The sequence below is a fragment of the Hemitrygon akajei genome, chromosome 17 (assembly GCF_048418815.1).
Source record: "Hemitrygon akajei chromosome 17, sHemAka1.3, whole genome shotgun sequence".
Taxonomy (NCBI): Eukaryota; Metazoa; Chordata; class Chondrichthyes; order Myliobatiformes; family Dasyatidae; genus Hemitrygon; species Hemitrygon akajei.
Genome location: NC_133140.1, coordinates 37388898 through 37416542, shown reverse-complemented (window position 1 = coordinate 37416542; position 27645 = coordinate 37388898). Strand labels below are relative to the sequence as shown.

Genomic DNA, 27645 nt, shown 5'->3' with positions numbered 1-27645 from the left:
CTTCTAACAAGCTGCTTCCCAAAAGCCCTGAAAACTGCAGATATTAAGCCTGTTTTAAAATAAAACGCCTAGATGTCTCAGTAATTAATAACTACAGGCCTATATCAAACTTACCATGTTTAAGTAAAATAATTGATAAGGTTGTTTATCAGCAACTTACAGCTTTCTGGCACTAAGCAACTGTATTGATGTTTTCTGGTCTGGATTTAAACAACACCATAATGCTGAGACTGTTCTGGTCAAGGTTTTAAATGACTTTTAAAATCCACTTAAACCATGATGCTCATGAAAAAATTTCAGTTTTGGTTTTACTGGATCTCAGTGCTGCTTTTGACACAGTTGGCCGTGTCATATTACTGGACAGACTGCAAAACAGCATGGGTCTTTCTGGTACAGGCCTAAAGTGGTTTAAATCTTCCTTACAGGATGGACTATTTTGTATTGATCAGTAGCTGTGTATCTGACTGAACAAAAATGACATGCAGTGTGCCTCAAGGGTCCATACTAGGACCTCTTCTGTTTAACATACACATGCTTGTTCTAGCTCAAATCATGGTAAGCAACAAAATATCTTGCCTGAAATATGTGGATGACACTCAGATTTATATAATGGTGTCATCAAGTGACTTTGGTCCCATACAATCACTAAAAAAAATGTATTGAACATATCACTGATTGGATGAGCCAAAATTTCCTCCAGTTAAACAAAGACAAAATTGAAATAAGTGATTTTGGTGCCGAAAAAGAATGATTTAAAAGTCAGTGCTCACTTAAAATCCCTGTCGTTACAGACCACAAACCAAGTCAGAAACCTTGGTGTTGTGACAGACTCCAACAGTTACAAAGTCAGCCTACTATCATCTTAAAACTATAGTGAGAGTTAAAGGGCTTATGTCTCAGCAAGATCTAGAAAAACACATCCATTCATTTATTTTTAGGAGGCTTGACTACTGTAATGGCATTTTCACAGGCCTCTGTAAAATAAGTAAATAAATAGATAAATCATCCTTTGGGCAGTTGCAGCTGCTAAAGTCCTCACTAAGACCAAGAAAGTAAAACACATCACTCCAGTTCTCAGATCACGACATTGGCTTCCTGTCCATCAGAGGAGTAACTTTAAAATATTACTACTGGTTTAGAAAACACTCAATGGTCTATGGCCAAAATACATCTCTGATCTCTTACTGCATTATGAACCTTCCTGAGCTCTCAGGTCATCTGGGGTGTGTCTTACTGTCCCCAGGGTCAAAACTAAACATGTTAAAGCAGCTTTTAGCTATTATGCTCCACGTATCTGGAATAACTTTCCAGAGAGTTGTGGTGAACTAGATATACCTGTCTGACTGCTCCTGTGGCTCCTCCCACAGACCCTGCTGACTGCTCCTGTGGCTCCTCCCACAGACCTTGCTGACTGCTCCTGTGGCTCCTCCCACAGACCCCTGTATAAAGGCGACTGTGGACTGCTGCTCTCCCTCATTTTCCCCAGGATGTAGTGTTGTTTATTCTTCCGGTCAATAAAAGCCGATATCTCGCTTCCTAAGTCTCAGCGTGAGTTATTGATGGTGCATCAAGAGTCTGAGGTCTGCTCCAGTTTTAAGCTTTTCTAAATCAAGGCTTAAAATGTTTCTTTTCTTTTAATTAGAATCTCCTAGACTGTAACTTCTATTTATCATGTCTAATTTTTCTGTCATTTTATTCTCTTTTATATATTGTCTGAAATTTGATGTTTGATTTTTATATCTTGTTCTATGTAAAGCTCTTTGAACTGCCGGTGTTTGAAAAGTACGGTACTATACAATAAATTTTCTTGCTTGTCCCTGATTAACCAATGGCCCAATCCACTGTATTTCATAACCAAAGTTTTATGTGATTGCAATGTGATTATTTTGGTTGATTGATGGGATAAAGAGCTTGCATGTTAGGCAAAATAGATCCTGAAAGAATGATTTCTGCTCATGTGGGAATATAGAACTTGGAGGTATAGGTTTGAATTGAGGGCTGTCTACGTTAGATGTAAATGAGTTGTTTTTGTTAGGGTTATAAATCTTTGGTATTAATGTTCTCTGTCGCAGGGAAATAAATTGAGCCTACAAGGCCGGGTGGAATTGGTCATGGTTTTATTGATAAGTGGATTTGGCATGAGAGGACATGTGGCTTACTTTGCTCCTATTTATTTGGTTCTTTTGTTGTTATGTTTTTGTTTCTCCTTTATGCATATGTAGTAATTTATTAACGTATTAAGTATCATTTTCAATTAACTTCCCACTAATCTAAAGAAAAACCCTTCAGCTGCATTAAGAATTTATATAAATACATTTTTCCTTTTTATTCTGACTTTCTCTAATATTCTTCTTTTTTGACTTCACTCATCTTAATCGGTTCCCAAATCTGCATTGCAATATTTTATTCTATCATTTTCAAATCTGTTACAATTCTTTGCTTCAAGTAAAATTTATTAAGCTCTGAGAGGTGTGTCTCGATCATAAATGTGTAGAAATTTTTTAAGTTTGAAGGGGAGTTAATTAGTTCTGAAACATGTTTCTGAAGAAATGTTGATATGAGAAGAGAGAAACAATGCATGAGTTACTTAATAAGTTATTGTTAATTTAAAGATGAATTGAAGAAATACCTCCAGCATGTGGTGTCACTGAAATATGAGGAAAAACCAGATTATGAAGAAATACGTAAACAACTGAAAGATGGTCTTCAAAGGCTGAAAGCCTCACCAGATGATCCCTTGGATCTTACAATAACCACTGTAAGTAACTGTTTACATACATTTTAGGATGAGGACTTTACTTAGTGTCTTCTTGATGGTCCTCTGAATCAAACGTCTGAGGTACTTTGTACTGTAGCTAATAAAGAGGCTCTCAGTCTTGGCCAAATGGCTTCCCTGGGGACCATGCCAGATATCATAGGGGTGACAAATAAAAAAAACAGGAAACCGCGGGCCACAGGAGTTTCTGGATGGGCCAAGATAAGTTTATTGTTTTAAAGGAATATTACTAAATTATATAAATAAAAACAGAAATGATATATGTAATTTTATTAGAACCCTGAATGAAATTAATGTAAAAATATACTAGGTGATGCAAATGAGGCCGCAAAGCAGCTTAGAGTGGGTGTTTTTGTGTGTGTGGGGGTAGGTGAGGCATATCAATTCTTATCTCTGCTCCTGCTTGACTTCGCACAAATCACCATCCCCACCCTGCAGGGCCCCGCTCCACATCCACCCCCAAATCACAAACTGCAGATTTGGCGGGGCTCTCTGCAGCAAGGCCAGTCAGCGAATATGCAGCAGGAGGCTAGTTCTGTACCGGTCCACGTGTGTTATAATCCTTATAAAACGTGACATGAAGGCTGAGTGACTGCAGTGGGTCATCTACCAGAAAGGGTTAATCTGCAGAGAGGAGAGGACTCCTGTAGTTTCTGGTGTAATTTCAACTAGTTGCACAACTGCAAGTTAAGAAGTTTGCCCTGCAAATCGATGAAAGCACATTATGTGATAATAAGGCTCTTCTGATGACTTACTGTGTGTTAGGTTTTTGAATGATGGTCAGGTCAGTAAGGAAATGCTTTCTGCCCAAAAGCTTAAGACTGATACCAAAGGGGAAACTTTTTTTTTATTAGTTTTTTTATGCATTTTCTACATCGCTAGATAGAAAAAAAAACCCAAATCAAAATGAAGAACATTAATCCAGTGCAAAAATAAACATACAATAATAATATAATACAAAAAAGATAATTGAGAAAGCACCCAAATTGAAGACATGTAAAATTAGTATCCTCCCCAAGCCCCGCAACTACAAAAAACTCCAGACCAACCACAACACAATATAGAGAATATAAATCAGGACATTCAAACCCCCAAAACTGTAAATACCCTTAAAAACAGAAGATAATAATGCCTTCTACCAAAAAAAAAGAGCTGAAAGCAAGGGACTGAAAAAAAAAACCTTAGTTAAGAGGAAGGTTATGAAAGTACTCAATAAAAGGTCCCCAGACCTAATGGAACTTTATATCCGAATTAAGAACTGAATAATGAATTTTTTCAAGGTCTAAGCAGGACATAATATCATTAAGCCATTGAGCATGTGTGGGCGGGGCAACATCTCTCCATCTAAGGAGGATTAAACGTCTAGCCAGGAGAGAAGCAAAAGATAATATTCGACACTTAGTTGAACTCAAACGTAAATCTGTCTCACCCAAAAAAACCAAACAAAGCAATTAAAGGGTTAGGTTCTAAGTGGTGATTCAGAATATAAGATAAAGTTATGAAGACATCTTTCCAAAATTTCTCCAAGCTAGGACAGAACCAGTACATATGAATAAGAGAAGCCTCGCCCCTTTTGCATTTATCACAAAGAGGACTAATATTAGGGTAAAATGGAGATAATTTAGATTTAGACATATGGGCTCTATGAACAATCTTAAACTGTAAAAGGCAATGGCAAGCACAAAGAGAGGTTGAATTAACCGATTTGAGAATCGAGTCCCAAGTCTCATCAGATAAAGAGATATTTAAATCATGCTCCCAAGCCATTCTAATTTTATCCACAGGGGCACGCCGTAAGAATGCTAATTTATCACGAATAAATTATATTAAACCTTTACCCAGTGGATTAATAGAAAGAAAGAAATCCATAACATTTTTCTCAGGCATTTCAGGGAAGTTAGGAATTAAAGGATTAATAAAGTATCTAATTTGGAGATATCTAAAAAAATGAGCATTAGGCAGATTGAACTTAGCAGAGAGCTGTTGAAAAGATGCGAAGCGATTATCAATAAAAAGATCTTCAAAATGTCGAATGCCCTTCCTATACCAATCATGGAATGTTGAATCATACATAGTAGGTAAAAAAAAAAGGTGATTATGTAAGATAGGACTAGAAAAGGAAAAACCATAGAAGCCATAAAATTTCCTAAACTGAGCCCATATTCGCAAAGTGTGTCAAACAAGAGGATTAACAATTAATCTGGACAAACTACTAGGGAGTACAGAGCCAAGAAGTGCAGAAATAGATAAATCTTTAGTGGAACTCAACTCCATTGCCACCCAATTAGGGCACTCGGGTTGGCCATGGAAAAAAGACCAAAAGGTAGCACAACGTATATTGGCTGCCCAATAATATAAACAAAAGTTAGGTAAGGCCATGCCACCCTCTTTTTTAGATTTTTGGAGATAAACTCTATTAATTCTAGAACGCTTATTCTTCCACAGATATGACAAAATAATAGAGTCTAAGGAATCAAAAAAAGATTTAGGAATAAAAATTGGAATTGATTGAAATAAATATAAAAATTTAGGGAGAACATACATTTTAACAACATTAATACGACGTACCAAAGACATAGATAGAGGTGGGGAAACTATTTTTGAAGAAGTCAAGAGCTATTTCTTAGAAAGCAATGATCCGCTGCAAAATATAATGGCGTGCAATTGATGGTGCTGCTTCGATGGTAAGAAGACACCGAGGATTCATCGCTTATTTAAAAAATATTGTGCCTGAGGTTTTTTTTTGCAAACGCTGTGTCATCCATCCACCGTCATCATTTGGTTGCAAAAAAATTAGGTGTTTGAATGACACCTTTGCTGTGGTAATAATGGCTGTGAACGTCATCAAAGCAAATACACTTCAAGATTATCTTTTTTGACAACTTTGTGAGGAAAATGCAGGGGAATTTGAATGGCTACTTATGCATATGGTTATCAAAAGGTAATTCTCATTGGCACTTTGTTGCCCTTTGGGATAGTATTGTAGCATTTCTAAGTGATGAGCTGCTTGCAGAACAAATTGTCAATGCTGAGTCTGACATATTTTACCTGTCAGATATATTTGAAAAACTAAATTAATTAAACAGTTACAAGTAAAAAAAACTTCAGTCCAATATCATGCAAAGAGGCTATTCTGCTTTCCTGCTTTTCCTTTTCCCTGTTTTCATGCTTTTTTTTTTGCCAGTTGTTTTCTTCTGGTTAATGGTCTTTTCATTTCTTGAATACAATATTTTCAATTTTGCTACTTTAAAATTCTTAAAGGATTTCTCTGCTTTATGGAGAATAACCTCTGTATCTCCAGACTTTCCATGTTACTGAACATTTTCATCTCATAAAACATTCATGCAAGTCTTCTCCCCATCTTGTATATCTCTTAAACGATAGTGTCCAGAAATAGTTGTAATACTCTAGCTGTGACTGCAGTACCCTTGTTGGGGCCTAATCAGTAAATTATAATGATTTACCATAGTTTCCTTTTGTATTGTATACCATGAGCTTTAAAGGGTCTTAAACCTTTAAGGATTTTAAGGATTTTAATATATTAACATTGTAACATCTTTAACATAGCAACATTGTAAATATTATATTAAGCAGTGGAAAGGCCTATAACCAGAAGAAATAATAAAATCTTACTTATTGAAGTTAGTTATCTTGCTGTGTCCTCCTCTTCATCAGTGTGATCAAGTGTGAACTCTGTAACTGATTGCTGGGCATCTGTGCTCGGTGCGCTGGGGCTATCTGATGCTTCAGGTTGCTGACCATGTTAACTCCTCTCCCTGTTCCCACACTGACCTGTCTCCTCCATTGCCGGGGTGAGGTTAGATGCAGACCAGATGAACAGTGCCTCAAATTCCACATGGTAGCGTACAAACTGACAAATCCTCCACTTTCAGGCAACCTGCTCCCCCTCTGTCCTTTTTCTCTCTTCTCCTGATCTGTGCAGTTCCTCCTCCATCCTCACTCTTCTCACTAGCCCCCACCACCCTGTCCCTTTCTCCTCCTCCATCCTCTCCATGTGCCCATCACATACGCACTCTTCTTGCAGTTGGCTCCTCCGTCTTCTGTTCTTATTTAAGGTGCCACATTCTTTTCCTTCTTATCATCTGCTGCCCTTTGTTGCCTCCACCTAAGATGTCCCAGCCTCTGTTGCCATTTCCATCTTCCCTCCTACACAGAAACATAGAAAACCTACAGCACAATACAGGCCCTTCGGCCCACAAAGTTGTGCCGAACATGTCCCTACCTTAGAAATTACTAGGCTTACCCATAGCCCTCTGTTTTTCCAAGCTCCATGTACCTATCCAAAAGTCTCTTAAAAGCCCCTATTGTATCTGCCTCCACCACCGTGGCCGGCAGCCCATTCCACGCACTCTGCGTAAAAAAAACTTACCCCTGGCATCTCTCTGTACCTACTCCCCAGCACCTTAAACCTTGTCCTCTTGTGGCAACCATTTCAGTCTGGGAAAAAGCCTCTGATTATCCACACGATCAATGCCTCTCATCATCTTATGCACCTCTATCAGGTCACCTGTCATCCTCCGTTGCTCCAAGGAAAAAAGGCCGAGTTCACTCAACCTGTTTTCATAAGACATAGTCCCCAATCCAGGCGACATCCTTGTAAATCTCCTCTGCACTCTTTCTATGGCTTCCACATCCTTCCTATAGTGAGGCGACCAGAACTGAGCACAGTACTCCAAGTGGGGTCTGACCAGGGTCCTATATAGCTGCAACATTACCCCTCGGCTCTGAAATTCAATTCCACGATTAATGAAGGCCAATACACAATATGCCTTCTTAACCACAGAGTCAACCTGCGCTGCTGCTTTGAGCGTCCTATTGACTCGGACCCCAAGATCCCTCTGATCCTCCACACTGCCAAGAGTCTTACCATTAATATTATATTCTGCCATCATATTTGACCTACCAAAATGAACCACTTCACACTTATCTGGGTTGAACTCCATCTACCACTTCTCAGCCCAGTTTTGCATCCTATCAATGTCCCGCTGTAACCTCTGACAGCCCTCCACACTATCCACAACACCTCCAACCTTTGTGTCATCAGCAAACTTACTAACCCATCCCTCCACTTCCTCATCTAGGTCGTTTATAAATGCTGGATGTGTACAGATCATGTGAGGTCCTTAGTGATGTGGATGCTGAGGAACTTGAAGCTGTTCACCCTCTCAACCCCAGATCCATTGATGTCAATAGAGGTTAGCCTGTCTCCATTCCTCCTGTAATCCACAACCAGCTCCTTTGTTTTGTTTCTTACAGATTTCTTCCTCTAAATCCCACGGACTATTGAATGGTCTATAATATAGCCCTATTAACATGATCATTTACCATAAAGCCTCACTAGACAAGTTATCTTCTCTCTCCTGACTGAGCACTGCTGTGATATTTTTCCTGACTAGTAATGTCACCCCTCCCCCTTTAATCCCTCCTGCTCTATCATGTCTAAAACAATAGAACCCTGGAATAATGAGCTGCCAGTCCTGCCCCTCCTGCAACCATCTCACTAATGGCTACAATATCATAATTCCAGGTGTTGATCCATGCCCTGAGCTCCTACAATAGCCTTTCCCAAATTACTTGCATTGAAATATATACAGCTCAGAGCATTAGTCCCACCATGCTCAAATTGTTGCTTCCTGACTTTTTGTGAGGTCTTAACATCTGCACTCTGGTTCCTGTCCCCCTGTGACTCTAATTCAAATCCCACACCCCTGTGCAGTTCTAGCAAACCTTCCTGCTAGGATATCAGTTCTTTCCTCAGAGCTTGTCTTTGTCCAGTTTTTGTAATGTCCTTATAAGTCTGCTCTGCACCCTTCCCAGTCTAACTATTGTTGTGCACAATAAATATTGGTGGGTCTTCAGACTAAAACATTAACTCTGTTTCTATTTCCACTGAAGCTGCCTGACCTGCTGAACATTTCCAACATTTTGTATACTGTGAAGCCCAGCAGTCATCAGGTCTAGGGCTCTCTCCTCCTCTGATGGAGTTAATTTGCTCTGGCCCAATAGGCGCTCTCCAGCCTGGTGATCTTTGCCCACAATGTATCATAACTGCAAAAGGTGGTTGAGTTGACATAACACTGTGTCTTCTTAGATGACTGTGTGATACATTCACGGGCACCCCTGCATATGGGGTGGGGGAGTGGTTGCAGTTAATAGTGTGAGGGGTAAACAGTACTGCTGGTTCAACTGATGACTGACTGAAAAAGTGAAATGATAGATTACTGGAGAGAGTTAAGAGTCTGAGTAGTAGGGACAGGTGGGAGAGCAATGTGGACACGGGGAGGGGGAGAGAGTAGCTGGAGTGTGCATGAGTGAGTGTGTCATAAGGAAGGACGTTAGGCAACACTGACTGGAAGTGAAGGATCTGTGTCGTGAGTAAGTGTTGGGCTGTGAGGATTCACTTTCACCATTCTTGTGAGGCAATGGATTTTTCACAATATCTATTAGCACTCTAGGCAATGTTGTCCGTAGCTGCGATTCCCCACTCAGTCTCGTACCAGGTAGTCCTCAAGGTTCCCTGCACCACCCATATGCACAAGATGTCCCTCCTTCAGGCAGTGTAACCCCAGAATGCACCCTGCCCCTGAGCCATTGGAAAGGGAAGGTGGCTGCATGGGTGCTGACGATGTGCAAGAGTGCTGTCAAAGCTGCCTAATGAGGTTGCAGCCGCATGGCTTCTTGCAGCAGCTGCAAGAGATTTTAGTGACACTTCTCAGTCACAGTTTCAGCAAAAAAAGAACATGAGTAAGGTCAGTTCAAAGTTCAAAGCAAAATTTATTATCAGAGTACACACATGTCACTACGAACAACCCCAAGATTCTTATACACCTGGCAGTCTTAGCAAAGTTATAGAACAGTAACTGTAAACAGGATCTGTAAACTGTAAACAAACTGGGCAAATACAGATAATGAATAAATAGCAATAATAACAAGCATAAAATAACAAAATAACAGAGTCCTTAAATGAGTGTGGTTATCCCCTTTTGTTCAAGAGCCTGATGATTGAGGGGTAGTCACTGTTCTTGAAGCTGCTGGTGTGAGTCCTGAGGCACTTGTGCCTTCTACCTAATGGCAGCAGCGAGAAAAGAGCGTATCGTGGGTGGCGAGGATCTTTGGTGATCGATGCTATGACCTTACTGAACAATGAGCAGGCCTGAGGGCCAAGCAATCTGCTCGGCTCCTAATTCGTGCACTTCTACACTCATATTGACAGCTCCTTGAGCAGCACAACAGCGTGTGAGGACACTTGACAGTACTAATGAATTTCCCACCTTTCAATAGCTTTCTAAACACTGGTAGGGGGCAATACAACAATGTTTTATTGCCCAAAGACAGGCACAGATGACTCTGACTTTTGTACCAATGTTTAGGACACGAGTGGAGGTTAAGAGCAACCTCAAATGTAAAGAAATTAGTTTGCAGAACTTTCCTCTTTTCAATCCACAAACATGACACTCTGTTGAGTATTTAATATTTCAGTAATATTTGAGTAATATATTGTTTAAGTATTCTTTGTTGAATACATAATGCATTGTGGGTTATATATAAAAGAACGTAAATGACATACATGATTATGTCGCCATGTCATACGTAGGTACTTGGCTTAAAGTAGAAATGAATCTAAGACCTGTTCTCTTGAGCTCCTGTCTTTTTCTTGCAATCAGTTCAATGTTTGGAGTTAAATATCATAGCACACTCCTACTCTGATCTCTGTCTTCGACTTCTGACAATATGCAAATAAATTCAATGCAATGCATCTTGTGACAAACATGCTACAGCTTTCTAGAGTCATAGAGCACTACAGCACAGAAACAGGCCCTATGGCCAATTTAGTCCATGCAGAAGGATGATTCTGCCTAGTCCTATTGAGCTGCACCTGGACCATAGTCCTCCATACCCCTTCCATCCATCCGAACTTGTCAAATGTTGCAATAGAATCTGCATTCACTACTTCCACGGGCAGCTCCTTACACACTCAACATATTCTGAGTGAAGAAGCTCCCCTTCATGTTCCCCTTGAACTCCCTTAATGCATGACCTCTAGAGCTAGTCTCACCCAACCTCAGTGGAAAAATCCTGCTTGCATTTACCCGATCTATACCACTCATAATTTTATATGCCCCAATCAAATCTCCCCTCATTCTCTGAGACTTAAATTTGAGTTCAACAATTTCAAATCACCTGTAATTCCAGTACTGTATTTCAATCTCACATTTTATCTTCTCATATTTTTCTGATTAGCTGGTAATTCTACATTCATTTGTCCTCTCTTTGCATCTCCTAGAGACCCACCTTTTTCTATTCACATATACCTTGCCTACCTTATTTCACTCAACTCCATCACCTCTCCACCTTCTTGCTCTGTGTCTTAAATCTCATTTACTCTAACTTTTCAGGCAAAGGGTTATTAACCTGAAATTATATCTGTTTCCATCTCTGTTGATGCTGTCAAACTAGTTGAGTATTTCAATGCTGCTCTGTATTATTTGGATATCTAGCATCTAAAACATTAACTTGTTTTAGGATTTGTACAATTACCAACTTTCTTCCAGTTTAAAGATCAATTCTGCTTTATGATCATCAAATGATTCTATGTCCGAGCTTTAACAGCTATTTTATTCCCTGTTCCTCCAAATTACATAATACTTTCAAAAGGCATTTGATCGAGAATGAATAAGAGCCAACCATATCAAGCTCACCAATCCTCCCTTATTACTATGTCAAAGCTTTCTATCAGCAGCCATCTGACTTGAAGGTCCATGAACCAAGTTGATTTCTTTTTTTGTAATTTTTTAATCTCACTTTTAGAGTTTAATTATTTAGGACACCTGCTTTCTTGCCATCTCTCCGATTCTTTGACAGATTAATTCATTCTGCCTTGAAGACCAAGAGCTTCAAGTATTATTAAGGAGGACCCATTAAGTCATCTGTGTTGGATGTATAATAGAATTTGGTCTCAGATCAGCAGTTCTTCAGAGGCTCATAAGCAGCATACCCTCCATTTTTTTTACACAACTGCATATGAACCATTGCCTTGAGCAGGGAATACTTACACGGCCTGAAAACTGCAAAATGTGTTTTGTAACATGAATATTCAGAATGAAAATTGAAAAATCACATACATTTGATTTTATTTATTAATTGAAGGGTGTAATGAAATGGAGAACAAAGAAAATCTTTCACATTTCATACTCTGTCTTTATTACAGACCCTTTGTCTATGAGCACCGTCCAGATTAATTTCACATCCAGGTGAAAGACGCATCTTAATCCTCATTAGGTCATTCAAAGGTTCCACTTCTAGTCTGTACCTGGATTTACATTTGCTTGAATTCATAAGACTGACTCCACGTTCGCAGTCAGCACTAGAAGCTTGAAATGCTTCAATGATGCAACGAGAATTGACAGTTCTTCAAGTTCTCTATGTCTGTATGAGGAGTGGCGCACCACACAGTCTTTCGTTCCACACCTTATAAGGCATGAAAATACCCGACGCTGGCCTCTTAGGCCTGAGTCGACGTCATCATCATCAAGTTCTTTGTTTCTAAGCACATAGTTCAACATATCAGTAAACGTCTTAATTGAACCAGACTTTATCAGAAATGACAAATTTGAAATCACACTATTCATTGCTGCAATATTTTTGAGGCAACACTTCCGTCATAGTTGTAATAGTAGCTGAGTATTTTTTGTCAATCACACAAAATTCTCTTTTTCAAATTCAAAATTGGTTGCATTTTCAATAGCTACAGGGTCAAAAGCTTGCCATTCTATTATAGGCTCGTCATCAAGAAATTTATTAACCAAGTGATTACATACATGTTGAATGAATCAAATAATAGGCACAGTATCAACATCAGAACTTATAAACGCAAGCAGATCTTTCACTTTGTCACTCCAAGAAACATTATCGCCAAGATACTGTGACCATAACTTGTTAATTTTTGCTTTTGCATACTGCAGTGCTTCAATTGTATTCAAAGAGCTTTTCTGAAGGGATTTACAAAGGGATGCCAGATATTCTAAAACACAATTGACAGTTAATGCTAATAATTTCAAAGTTATATTAGCATTATATAAAAGAAAATTTCAGCTGCACGGCATCAATGGCTTTGTGCACGGGAGCATTTCCGTTACTGTGTGGCTGCACACCCACACAGCTTAGAGGGAACAGTGCTCATAAACATATTTGTTTCTTGTATCGTGGACATTTATACTTTTGCCTCTTTACAGGTAACATTAAATTTATAAGCAGGACAGAACAAAAATAACTAAGAGAATACTTTTTTTAAATTGTATTAGCGTTTGAACAATTACTTACCCTTACTTGGAATGATGTTTTTGCAGGGAAATGTACTATGGACATGTGGTCAATGTTTTGGGATCTCTTGCAGAATGTTAGGGATAAATTTGTCCCGGTGAGGAAGATAAAGAATGATAGGGTGAAGGAACCATGGGTGACAAGTGAAGTGGAAAATCTAGTCAGGTGGAAGAAGGCAGAATACATGAGGTTTAGGAAGCAAGGATCAGATGGGTCTATTGAGGAATATAGGGTAGCAAGAAAGGAGCTTAAGAAGGGGCTGAGAAGAGCAAGAAGGGGGCATGAGAAGGCCTTGGCAAGTAGGGTAAAGGAAAACCCCAAGGCATTCTTCAATTATGTGAAGAACAAAAGGATGACAGGAGTGAAGGTAGGACCAATTAAAGATAAAAGTGGGAAGATGTGCTTGGAGGCTGTGTAAGTGAGCGAGGTCCTCAATGAATACTTCTCTTCGGTATTCAACAATGAGAGGGAACTTGATGACGGTGAGGACAATATGAGTGAGGTTGATGTTCTGGAGCATGTAGATATTAAGGGAAAGGAGGTGTTGGAGTTGTTAAAATACATTAGGACAGATAAGTCCCCAGGGCCTGATGGAATATTCCCCAGGCTTCTCCACGAGGTGAGGGAAGAGATTGCTGAGCCTCTGGCTAGGATCTTTATGTTCTCGTTGTCCGGGAGGCGAATGCCATCCACTTGTTCAAAAAAGGTAGTAGGGTTAGTCCGAGTAATTATAGACCAGTGAGCCTTACGTCTGTGGTGGGAAAGCTGTTGGAAAAGATTCTTAGAGATAGGATCTATGGGCATTTAGAGAATTATGGTCTGATCAGGGACAGTCAGCATGGCTTTGTGAAGGACAGATCATGTCTAACAAGCCTGATAGAGTTCTTTGAGGAGGTGACCAGGCATATAGATGAGGGTAGTGCAGTGGATGTGATCTACATGGATTTTAGTAAGGCATTTGACAACGTTCCACACGGAAAGTCAGAAGGCATGGGATCCAGGGAAGTTTAGCCAGGTGGATTCAGAATTGGCTTGCCTGCAGAAGGCAGAGGTTCGTGTTGGAGGGAGTACATTCAGATTGGAGGGTTGTGACTAGTGGTGTCCCACAAGGATCTGTTCTGGGATCTCTACTTTTTGGGATTTTTATTAACAACCTGGATGTGGGGGTAGAAGGGTGGGTTGGCAAGTTTGCAGACGACACAAAGGTTGATGGTGTTGTAGATAGTGTAGAGGATTGTCAAAGATTGCAGAGAGACATTGATAGGATGCAGAAGTGGGCTGAGAAGTGGCAGATGGAGTTCAACCCAGAGAAGTGTGAGGTGGTACACTTTGGAAGGGCAAACTCCAAGGCAGAGTACAAAGTAAATGGCAGGATACTTGGTAGTGTGGAGGAGCAGAGGGATCTGGGGGCACATGTCCACAGATCCCTGAAAGTTGCCTCACAGGTAGATAAGGTAGTTAAGAAAGCTTATGGGGTGTTAGCTTTCATAAGTCGAGGGATAGAGTTTAAGAGACGCGATGTAATGATGCAGCTCTATAAAACTCTAGTTAGGCCACACTTGGAGTACTGTGTCCAGTTCTGGTCGCCTCACTATAGGAAGGATGTGGAAGCATTGGAAAGGGTACAGAGGAGATTCACCAGGATGCTGCCTGGTTTAGAGAGTATGAATTATGATCAGAGATTAAGGGAGCTAGGGCTTTACTCTTTGGAGAGAAGGAGGATGAGAGGAGACATGATAGAGGTGTACAAGATATTAAGAGGAATAGACAGAGTGGACAGCCAGTGCCTCTTCCCCAGGGCACCACTGCTCTATACAAGAGGACATGGCTTTAAGATAAGGGGAGGGAAGTTCAAGGGAGATATTAGAGGAAGGTTTTTTTACTCAGAGAGTGGTTGGTGCGTGGAATGCACTGCCTGAGTCTGTGGTGGAGGCAGATACACTAGTGAAGTTTAAGAGACTACTAGACAGGTATATGGAGGAATTTAAGGTGGAGGGTTATATGGGAGGCAGGGTTTGAGGGTCGGCACAACATTGTGGGCTGAAGGGCCTGTAATGTGCTGTACTATCCTATGTTTTATGTACTTAATTGAATTGTCTGTCACAGAATCTGGCATCCCCTCTGCTAACTCTGTCTGCACTTTCTGCTGCCTGGGGAAAGGAGCTAACATAATCAAAGCCCCTCCTCACTCTGGTCATTCTCTCTTCTGCCCCCCCCCCCATCATGAAGAAGATCTCACAGTCGACTTGAGCATGGCTGCTTCACCTCATTGTCTACCTGCCCCGCACTTCCTTTATAACTGTGACCTTGCATTCTGCATTTGTTGCTGCCTTTCCCTTTGTACTACATTGACATACTCCCATTTGGAATGGTCCATATGCAAACCACTCTATCTCTGTACATCTGCTAATAATGAACCCATTACCAATGTCTTTTCTTTCTACATTTAGGTTGTGACTGGGACTTTGGCCACTCTCTGGCCAAGTGCCTCCATCTTCTTGGCTTCCGTGTGTTTGCAATGGTGCTTCATGAAGAAGTAAATGGAGCGCAGGTTCTCAGATATTCTGCTTCTGATCGACTCTCAGTCATTCGAATGGATGTTACAGATGTCCAAGAAGTTAAGAAAAGAACTGAAAAGCAGTTGGGAAACAGAAGAAGAAACATGACTGGTCTAGTAGTTGATGCAAGCAAGTTCAATTGTTCAGCCTGTCAGTGTTTGGTATATTAATGGCTGAAATGCCTGCAAGAAAATGAAGCTATAGCTAATACTAGACGACATGGACGCAGTTTGATAATAAATTTACTTTGACTTTGAAATATTTGCCCAAACATCTTAGCTTTCTCAGTATGGTATATGGCTAAAGTCAGACAGGTATAATAGCGATAAACTAATTACTAATTCTGAAAATGATAGAGTAATTATATCATAGAGTCATACATCAGAAGCTTCTGCCCACTTTGTTCATCTCGACATTTTTGCTCATCTACACTAATTCCAGTTGCCCACATTAGAATCTTTTCCTTCCCTATTTCAGAGTCTGTCTAAATGCCTCTTAAACATAATTGTATCTAATTTCACTACATTGTTACGTACCCCGTAACTGGGTCACTTACCAGCAAAGATAGAGAGGTCCGTTGAAGTCTGATGGTACTATTTTAAAAAGTATTTATTGATAAAGGGGTACAAAAATAAGATTAATGCAAACATACAGATAATATACGTCATCAATACTAAATCTAAAAGCGCGGATATAATAATAATCAATAAGAAATAGCTCTATCGTTGTCTAGGGGATAATGTATTGTCCGATGGAAATATAACAGTCACTGTTAGTTCGTTCAAGCTGCAGCGTTTTGGGTTTTAAGAGAGAGATGGTTTTAAACTTGCCCAGGTCTTTTATGATGCCAATCCTTTGAGTTGGGCGAGTTGGTTTCCCCGTTGCTAGCTAAAAGCCGTTTTCCGTGGTACCAGCCACCAGTCCCAGGCAACGGAACTGAACGCACATGGCCTCCTTCAAATGTCTTCCCGCTATTACGGGATCGCTAGCGTTTCTTCTGGTGCGTCTGAGGGGCTGTTCCTACAGACCCTCTTTTATCCTGACTCGCAGGGTCGTAGATGTCAATCAGGTTGGGGTGATGCAATCTCTCCCTGAACCAGCCCACTTTGCCTGAGGGCGTTCACGTAGCATAGTATCTCAATCCACAAATTTGTCTCCAAGAGACAATGGCCATGTCCTGTAGCTTTACATCACCGGGGAACGAGCCATTCTGCACATCTCTCTCTCATTTCCTGGGCCCCCTGACCCAACCCAACAGTGATCTTGCGATTCTCACAAAGGAGGGGGCTGCAGGCATAACAACATCCTGTAGCAGCTCACTCCAAATATCAGCTACTCTCTGTGCAAAATATCTTGCCCCTAAGATTCTCCTTAAATCTTCCACCTACTTCTTGTTTTTAATGCCCTAATGTGGGATAAATATATTTCTATCTGCCCTTCCTATGCCTCTTATATTCCTAGATATTCATGCAACTAAATTGAACCATTTGGCCCAAATCATCCACATCAACCACTTATCTACACCAATCCCTTTTGGTCTGTACCCCTCCTATCCATGTCCATGTCTAAATACCTTTAAACATTGTAACTGTACCTGCCTTCACCACCTCCTCTGGCAGCTCGTTCCATAATCCCACCACCCTCTGTGTGGAAAAATGAGCTCTCATGCCCTTTTTAAATCTTTCCCCTTTCACCTTGTACTTATGCCTCTATCTATTATTCCCTCCCTGGGAAAAGTGCCCCTGATAATTTTAAACCGCTCACCCTCCTTCGCTCTGCAGAAAACAGTCCCCATTTATCTAATCTCTCATTATAACTCTGAGCATCCAGTCCAGGCAGTGTTCCTGTCAATCTTTGCTACAGTCTCGCCAGCTGAATTACATCCTTCTTATAGCAATTCTAACTATCTGGATTTTACACCTGGATCCTTCAAGAAAATTAGTAACTGTTGTTTTTACATGATGGAAGACGCAAAGTTCCCCCCCCGCCCCTACTTTTTATCATTCAGCTTTTTGTTTAGAACTGCTGGATTCACAAAGGTTAAACCAAACCAGTTATTAGTTTTAATTTTAACCTACCTTCTCAGCTCTAAATTGGTCCTGTATCTAAAAGTACAAAATCTGCACAAGTTCCACTTTGGAGTACAGTGACTAATAAAAGCATCTTTCTCTTTGATCTTAAGAATTGTAACAAAGCTTATACAAAACACAGATAAGCGCTAGTATGTAAATTAATAGTGCCTTACACAGTTTTGCAATACAATTAATGATATACACCTGCCATTACCCTTAATTAAGTTTAGCGATTTAGAACTGTCTTCCTTTAGCATTAACATTGAGCACAGTTCTGAAAATGTTTATAGAAGACTCCTTCCATTGTTTGTAGCAGTTAAAAGCCATTCCAGATTTGTTTTGTTTACATCAGTAAGAACTTTATTCATAATGAAAAATATTTACATTCTCCTGAATGATCCAGAGGTCATCCAGCTCCTGCTCCAGTTCCCTAACGTGGTTTGTTGGGGGCTGCAGCTGGATGCATGATGCACCATCAATAACTCTCTCTGAGACGTGAAGTCGAGATATCGGCTTTTATTGACTGGAAGAAAGAACAAGCAGTAGTTGACCACCATACTACATCCTGGAGGTTGAGGGCCGGGCTCAGGCCTCAATCGCCTTTATACCGGGGTCTGTGGGAGGAGCCACAGGAGCAGTCAGCAGGGGGCGTGTCCAGACAGGTATATGTAGTTCACCACAATGCACTTCTTGCAGGTGTCATAAGGGTCACCAGAGGTCTCCCTGACTTCCCACATCCTGCAAGAGGAGCATTCCAACATCCTGCCTGGCATTCTCTCTACTCTAAACAAGAGTAGAACTTACCGGAACCTACCCTCGCCTCTGCCTGTTCACGCCGAAGCCTGTTGAGCCAAAGTCGTCCCACTCCGACTCAGTCCACTCTGACAATGGCCACTATATATGGTGGTCTTTTTTTTTTAAACCTTTGGCGCACTAAGTCACGCGCATGCGCAGTCTAGCCTCTTTTCCCCGATCAGTTTTTAAAAATGGCTTCTCTCCAAGATGTCTTTACTTCTTCACTCTCCACCTCTTGCTTGTGGTGATGGAGTAAAGGGATAGTTAAATAGGGGTATAGATTAAAAGAGATTAAAAGACAATGATTAGATAATGATTAATTACCTTACAGATACCTTATGTTAGTTGCTGGATAGCCAAAAGGGAACCTTACCCAGCAACAACTGATGTACCAGACACTGTTCCCTAATAGTGTTAGACATAGGTCCAAATAAGGAATTGTCTGATTGCACAAAGCATTTTGAGGTACAACATAACTAAATAGGGGAAAGGGCTGGCGTGGGGGGCTAGAACGTTCAAGAATAGGAGGTGTCAACATGAGGAACTAAGGTTGTATTTAGGCTAGCCTTGTCAGAAAATAATAACAAACCAATGATGATTTTACATCTAATTGTATCTTAACATGTGATCGAAACTATTCTAAAACTGTATTAACTCGTGTAATTTTAATATTTCCTGTAATGATTGATATTATAAATTGTGAAGAATTGTGCTTCAGGGAAGGGCAGTGTCCGGACTGTCTCTTTGGGAGATCAGTCTGCAATTTCCCCCATAGCATGCTATGAATAAAGAGTAAAGGTTTTATGGTCTTATTGCATCCTTGGTACTGGTGCTTTTTTGCATCGGGTCGATCAGCCTTTGACAATTTGGTGAGCCAGCCAGGAGTCCAAGACGAGGTGTTCCCGGGGGTCGGCGTTAGTGGTCACCTCGGTGGCCGTGACCTGAGATGGATGGACCCACAAAGTAAGATTTACCTTGATCTCTCTCATTAACTGTCCACCTTGATGACCCCTTCGTCTGGCAGGTAACCTCTGACGGACTCCTTCCGAAACCTGAGTTGAGGATCGCCCGAGTACCACAGGTCAGTAGATTTGTGGTAACAGAAGACCCGATGAGGTATTGTGAGTATTTAAGGTTGTGAGGTATTGTGAGAATTAAAGTCTGTGCGTGAAGAACTAGGCAGCGGATCATCAACAGTGATCTATTACATTTTTCTTTGGGTGCGTTGCTGCGAATTGGGCAGTGGGTTAGTGGCAGTAGCCCATTACATTTGAAGCTGGTGGGCACCTTAACACCTTAATTGATGTGGGGGCTGGGGTGCGTAGCACGGTGAATTGACTAGCACAGGACAGAATGGAAGTTTGGCCAAACACAGGGGAAGAGGCTCTGTCCTGCAATCTATTCGGATGTTGTAAATACGCTTTGGGGTACGCTTATGATAATTTACCTGTCTCAGCATCCAGCCTTAGACGGGTTGTTAAGAGGGGAAATCCCCCATGTGAAGGTCAGGACCCTGAAGTGGATGCAGAGAGACTTGGCACAAGATCAACGGGGATAAGGGCACAAGCTTAATGGGAAATAGGAGTTACAGGTTTGTCACGTACCCCGTGACCGGGTTAAGAACCAGCAGAAATGGAAAACACTTTGGAGTCTGGTGTTACTAGTAACTAATAGTGTTTATTAGTAAATTAAGCAATACAGTACCATAAAAATGGAAATATATGAAACAGGTTAGCAATGATATATACAGAAGTGTGGAAATAGGAACCAAAACCAGGCTCTTTCAGAGCTAGGGGTAAACGGATACAGTCTTATGATATGATGCAGAGTTCAGTTCAGTTCAGTTCGAGGTAGTTGTTGGAGTATCGTTGGAGAGAGAGAGGTGATGCCATTGCCATCGATCTTCCCGTTGTGGTCACCGACTATGACCATACCACGTACGACTGTTCTTCAGTTGTGGACCTGTCACCCAGGCGAGGGTGGACACACAAACAGTTCCCCACCGGTCGCACCTTCTCACACTATGAGCCACTGATCGATTTCCCCGAATCGATCCTCCAAAACCCCCACCTTCACATGGGTGCACAAAGCTCGTTCAGTGTCCCATGGTGTGTCTGCCTGTGTCTTAGCAGACCTGCATTTTATTTCCACATGCTGGACACCGGCTGTCCATCAACCGGCTTCGCCCTGCTGTCTCTGCAGGAATTTTAACAAGCAGGCAAAAAGTGTCCTTGGGGCAAAGGTAAATAATCAGCCGAAGAAGCATAACATTAAATCATGTCTCTCTCTCTCTCTCTCTCTCTCTCTCTCTCTCTCACATCTGCGCTGGATGCCTTCCCCTCTCTCAATAGCAGCACAGGTCAATAGGGTCAACTCAGGACCCCATCTCAAACTCGGGTTTGTCCATCACAGGTTACATGACGGTAAAGCGCACTCTGAATTATCAGCATCCAGCCTTAGACCGGTTGTTAAGAGGGGAAATCTCCCATGTGAAGGTCAGGACCCTGAAGTGGATGCAAAGAGACTTGGCACAAGATCAACGGGGATAAGGGCACAAGCTTAATGGGGAATAGGAGTTATAGGTTACATGATGGTAAAGCCACACTCTGAAGTATCAGCATCCAGCCTTAGACCGGTTGTTAAGAGGGGAAATCTCCCACTCGAAGGTCAGGACCCTGAAGTGGATGTGAGAAAAGGAGGCGGCTGACCCACCTGATTAGAAAGAATGGGGGAAACATTAGCTAAGTCCAGGAATAACACTATTATTTAAAATATACAGAGATGACCCTGAAAGAGAAAATGATTACTGAAGGTTATTGGCATGCCTAAATAAGAAATTGGATAGTGAAATTTGGCCTTTGGGTGGGACCTGGGACTTAAATGAAGGCAGAGGAAGCAATTTGGAAACATAATACCGGACAAAAATGGAAGGTTTTAATGTCCAATTGGAGAAAAACGGCTGAAGAATTAAATAATAGATCTAAGCAAAGTAGTTGGGAGCATAATGCACGTCGAAGAGGGATTAGTGTATGTGATAATTAAGGAAATTTGAAATCATGGGAGACATTAAAAGGACTGTGTGAAGATTATGATACAAATAAGGGAAAGTAGAATAGGGAAACGAAAGATAGGCGGGTTAAGGATAGGCGACAAGGTAAAGGTGAAGCCAGCAAAGGTACCTCTTGACCTGTCTGGACTGCCCATGCTGTTTGATGATAATGAGACAGAGGAGGAGGAAGCCTGGCGACCCCAGCCCACAGCACCACCACCCCCATATGCTCCACCTAAGCAGTCGCCCCAGGGTAATCCCAACTCACCCCCACCAAGCCCAATGGCCACCCTGCACGAGGGGACAGTTGAGGCAGTGGAAGGGAAATAACCAGCCAGGGACCAGGAAACCATGACCTAGGTGGAATTTTCTGGTAGGAGACAGACCCCTAGTGGACCCTGAGACAGATACGGAGTACAATTCAGGCACGGGTAGCGATGCCTCTGAGGACTTTCACCAGCCCCCTGCTACAAATAGACCCCATGGTAGACAATTTCCTATGCATACTGTACCTAACCCCAACACAGGTCAACTAAATCAGCAGCCCACGATAAATGTCTACACTCCCTGGAAGCCCCCAGAAATGTGTATGATAATGAATCAGGCTCCAAATAGGAAAAATGACCCTGAGGGATTTATCGATTATATGACTGGCACAATTCAGGATCTCTTTAGTTTGTGTTGTATAGCCCTCACCACTAGTGAGCAGGAATGCTGGCAGGGGGCTTTGGGTAATCATGCCAACTGGCAGGCTTTCTCTGCGGCTGTTGCCCTGGCTAATCAGGTGAATACTATAAGGCACTGCAATGCCCGGTAGACATTACTAAGATCCTTGAGTGCCGCCCCAAGGCAGGGGAGGACGGCAGCAATTTCTGGGAGCGCTTTTGCAACGTCTATGCAACCTATGCAGGGATGCTGCTTATAATGCAGGAAATACCTCGCCTCAATTTAATACGATGAAATTGCAGTGCCTCCCCGAAGATGTGAGTAAGGCAATCAGAACTAATGACATGGTTTGGCCAGATAGAAACAAGTAGGCCAGAGACTGCGCCTATCTGTGAATGGAGTAACAGCAGTTTCTGTGCTGTTCCTAGTTTTGCTCCTTTCCCCCTAGTTTAAACTTTGAATTTAAAATCTTTAGTTGCTGGTTCTTGAAGGGGAACAATATGTCCTTGAGGAGTGGGAAGAACTTGACTGAACCTAGTGATAAAGGCAACAGGAAAGGAAAGATGCAAAAGGAAAGATCTAATGAAATACCACTGTGGGCTGAAGATATGGCTCGGACACTGAATTCAATTAAAACCCAACTGGAAAAGAATAGTAATGAAATTATATCATTTATGGGAAAACTTAAAGATCTGGAAACTCAAGTTATTACACACAAAGAGGAATTGAAGATAACTAAGCAAAAATTGCTTGAAACTACAACTCGTTTGGAAAGATATTGAAATAAGATTATAGACCTGGAAACTAGGTCTCGCCGAAGGAATAAACAAATTGTTGGGCTGTAAGAAGGAGCTGAAAATGTTGATTTAGCTGCTTACTTTGGTAAGCTTTCTCATACCTTATTTCCTATTATATTATCTCAGTCGCCTACTATAGAAAGAGCACACAGAGTTTTCACTTCGAAATCTTAAGATCCAAATAAACCAAGGTCTGTTCTGGATTGTTTTCATCATTTGAAGATTAAAGATCAAATAATGCGACAGGCAAGAAAACAGGATTTTTAGATTTGAGGGATCTGAGCTCCGTTTTTTATGAAGATTATCCAAAGGAGGTAATGGAACAAAGATCAAAATTTGCTCTGGTAATGAAACAGACACAGGATAAGAAACTGTTTCCTTCCTTGTGAAGGAACCCAACAAGAATTAAAGTTTTTCCACCTGATTCTCCTCATACATTTTTTGATCCTAAAGTTGCACTGGCGTTTGCTCAAACTATACCTGCTGCAACTGCCGATTGAACTGTCTGGAAGATTGCTTGGTTATCTGCATATTAGCATTTCGGAAAGAAGATGTATGAAGGCTACTTGGACATTTCATTGAGAAAGTATTAAAAGATTAGGGGAATTGTTCATTATTGCATATCATTGGGTTTTTTTGGAAAGAAGATTTAAGGTTCAAGTATGACTGTTTAAATTGTTATTTGGACATTTGACTGAGAAAAAGAAGATAAAGGGACTTATTCCTTTAATCTAATATCTGGTTTGATGTTTTTTTCTGTTTCTTAATTAACTGGTAGCTTTTCCTGCTAATGGGGCTATTTAATTTTTTTATATATACTTAGTGGAGGTTTCAATTATTTATATAATATTATTAGATGGTACTTTTGAAAATTTAGTTGGGTTAAATATGCTATTAACGTTTCTTTTCGCTTTTTTTCTTTTCAATATATTAGTATGTTTTCCTATAACTGAAATTAAAGCTTTTTTTTTTAGGAGATTTAATGTTAAATTTAAGATGGTGCTGGTTTTTCTTTTTAAGAGAAGTTTTTCGGTCCTCTCTTTGTTTAAAAAAGATGAAATATAAACGTGGGATAGTTTGTAGATGCTGGAATGTAAACACTTTCCTTTGTTGAGACTTTGTCGTTCCTCTGACAAGGTCAGTGGGTTTCATTTTTTTTAACTTGGGGGAGGGATAGAGAACATTTTGAAGCTTTTTTTTGGACAGAGCAGTCCTTGGCTTCGTTTTCTATCATAGGGTGCCTGTTTTTTCTGGGCTGTGGGGGGAGGGGTGGGGTTAGAGTTAGGGAGTTTTTCCCATTGTGTGGTTCTGGAGCATGTGTTTTCTATGTAGTTGCATTCTTCATCGCTGCCATTTTTGATCATCCCATTTTGGTATGTGCTCTGCACATGTGTAAAGTAGAATAAAATTATGGTATGATATTTAAATGGATTAATGTAATAAGTTGGAATATACGTGGTTAGAATCATCCTATCAAAAGAAAAAAGACTTTTAAAATCATTAGCCGATTCCAACCTGATATAATTTTTGCCCAAGAGACGCATCTCAAGGCGGGAGATCAAAATAGATTTTTTGAATGGTGGAAGGGTTTGCAATTTCACTCCACTTCTCTAAGTAAAATTAATGGAGTGTATATTATCATTAAATCCAATTATTTCATTCATTCAAGAGGATATTAAGTCTGATTTTAATGGTAGATTTTTAATTGTTAAAGGAGTAATTTGTAACAGAAAAGTTGTTTTGGTCAATTTGTACGGTCCTAACTTAGATGATCCTTCCTTTTTTAAAAATATATTTGCTTTACTGTTTGATTTAAATGAATATATGTTGATAATGGGTGGGGATTTTAACTGTTGTTTAAATCCTTTGATTGACAAAAGCTCACCACCAACCAGCGACTTCCAAATCGCTCCGCGTCACTTATTAATTCCTTTTTGACCGATTTTGGATTGATTGAACTATGGAGATATTTACACCCTGAAGATAGAGAATATTCTTTTTTTCAGATGTTTATAGAAAAAATTCGAAGATCAATTATATTATAGTCGACCCTCGCTTCTTGCCTAGTGTTAAGAATTGTGAATGACACTATTGCTGTATCTGATCATGCGCCTTTGAGTTTGTCTTTTGAATTTGATGTCATTCTTTCCCGCCCACCTTGACGCCTGTCTCAGACACTATTGCAGAATTCTGACTTTGTTAGCTTCATTGAAACATAGATAAAAGATTTTTTTCTTTTCAATGATACAGGGGGTACGTCTAAATTAATCATATGGGATACATTTAAAGCATTTTTACGTGGTCAGATCATTTCTTATTCAGCTAAGCTTAAAAAAGACTAAAGTAGAATTAGGTAAGATTTCAAACAAATTAAAGACTTAGATAATATTTATGCAATTTCCCCTAATATTGACTTATTTAAATGAAGGGCGGAACTTCAATCACAATATAATTTTTTATTAACATCCTATTGAAGGCTACTTGCTTAAGCTAAAGAATCAATTTTACATGTTTGGAGATAAAAATAACAAACTGCTTGCATCTCAATTAAAAACAGCCAGAGCTAAAAGGCAAATTTTGAAAATCCATAGGAAAGATGGTACCCTGGCTTGGGAATATGAAGAAATTAATAAGATTTTTCTAGATTTACATACCCCATGGGTATCTTGTTATTGTCCAATGAACATGATGTAATTATCTGGTGAGCATGATGTAATGGCCTTGTGATGGTTGGGTGATGTATTTTCCCACCAGTGTGAGGTCACATGATGTAATGTTCCCACCAGTGTGTGGTCATGTGATGGCCTGTTCCAACAGGTATAAAATGGTGAAAACCCTTTGTGACACAGGAGTTTTTTGTTGGGACGTTGTTTAAGTCGTCCGTTACTCTGTTATGCTGCGTATTTGGTTTCATGATGCAGTTTTGTTTTAAAGTGGAGTTTTAATTCTTACTGTAAAGTACATTGTTGTTGTGCCCGCAGTTTTGAAAATCAGTGCCAGTTATGTTTGATGTATCTTCAATTTAATTTTAAAGCCTAAGTATTGGAGAGTTTAAAGATTTACCGAAGTACAGAAACCCGAGGGACCAAGTAAAGTTGGTGTTGTCAGCGGTTTAATACAGGGTCGACCTTCCGGAAATAGCAACCTGCATCCAAGATGGCCCTGCATTGTAAGAGCAGAAAGGGTTGGGTGCAGTCATCAGGAAAAAGGTCAGTTCCTTCAAGCCATTTTTATTTCCTTCATCGTGAATCCTTTGGGCAAGGTGTATTTTGGCTGGGATCAGCAGTAACATCACGTCGTCAAGGAATTCGTTACTTCAGGAAAGTCTCTCCTAATTGTATAAATCATTTGGACTTTCACATTTTTATCACTTTAAGAACTGTTTGAGTTCCCGTATAGCAGTTAACTTCCGGTTAAGTTAGTCGTTTGTTTACTTTTCATTTTTATTGAGCAGAGTTCAAAAAACTTTTGTTTGTTTATAAAAAAACTGTCTCAATTCTATATTCATTGTTGCTATATCGTAAGAGAAAATATTCAAGGATCGATCATATTATAGTCAACCCTCGCTTCTTGCCTAGTGTTAAGAATTGTGAATATGACACTATTGCTGTATCTGATCATGAGCCTTTGAGTTTGTCTTTCAAATTTGATTATGTCATTTTTGTTCGCCTACCTTGGCACCTGTCTCAGACATTACTGCAGAATTCTGACTTTGTTAGCTTCATTGAAACCCAGATAAAAGATTTTTTCCCTTTCTAGGATATAGGGGGTAAGCCTAAATTAATCACATGGGATACATTTAAAGCATTTTTACATGGTCAGATTATTTCTTATTCAGTTAAGCTTAATAACAGACTAAAGTAGAATTAGATAAGATTTCAAAACAAATTAAAGATTTAGATAATATTTCAGCGATCTCCCCTAATATTGACTTATTTAAACAAAGGGTGGAACCTCAGTCACACTATAATTTATTATTAACTCATCCTATTGAAGGCTACTTGCTTAAGCTAAAGAGTCAATTTTACATGTTTGGAGATAAAAATAACAAACTGCTTGCATCTCAATTAAAAACAGCCAGAGCTGAAAGGCAAATTTTGAAAATTCATAGGAAAGATGGTACCCTGGCTTGAGTATATGAAGAAATTAATAAGATTTTTATACTGAACTTTATAAATCTCAACTTCCAGTAGATTATTCTAAAATGAATGCTTTTTTACGAAAGATTGCTTTTCCTCAAATCTTGATGGCTACCTTGTAGAATTTTATACAAAATTAGGAAAATTGCTCTCTCCGTATATGTTGGAAATGTTTAAGGACTCTTTTGTGAAAGGTGATTTACCCTCTACTTTTTATGAGGCTTCTATTTCTTTAATTCTTCAAAAGGACAAAGATCCTACTGATTGTGCCTCATATAGACCTATTTCTTTGTAATTTATTTTTTTATTGAAGTTCATCATCAAACATTTCCATAAGATGTATTTCAGACATTGTACATATATATCATATAATCATATATATCACACATCTCCACAAAGTATTTATCGGAGGTATACACTTATAGAAAAAAGTGGAAAGAAAAAAGAAGCAA

General features: G+C 40.1%; 1 protein-coding gene and 1 long non-coding RNA gene across 2 annotated transcripts in view; both read left to right on the top strand.

Annotated features, from left to right (window-relative positions):
* The window catches only part of vrk3 (VRK serine/threonine kinase 3), a 97000-nt gene that overhangs the window by 14466 nt on the left and 54889 nt on the right, over positions 1-27645 (top strand). The window contains exon 6 of the mRNA XM_073069661.1: positions 23508-23607. Within this exon, the coding sequence (XP_072925762.1) occupies positions 23508-23607 (100 nt within the window). The remainder of the gene's footprint in view (positions 1-23507; positions 23608-27645) is intronic.
* On the top strand, positions 1473-19350 carry LOC140740618 (uncharacterized). Its single transcript, XR_012101886.1, has 3 exons — positions 1473-1580; positions 2613-2758; positions 15568-19350. It is a non-coding gene; the product is annotated as an uncharacterized lncRNA (long non-coding RNA).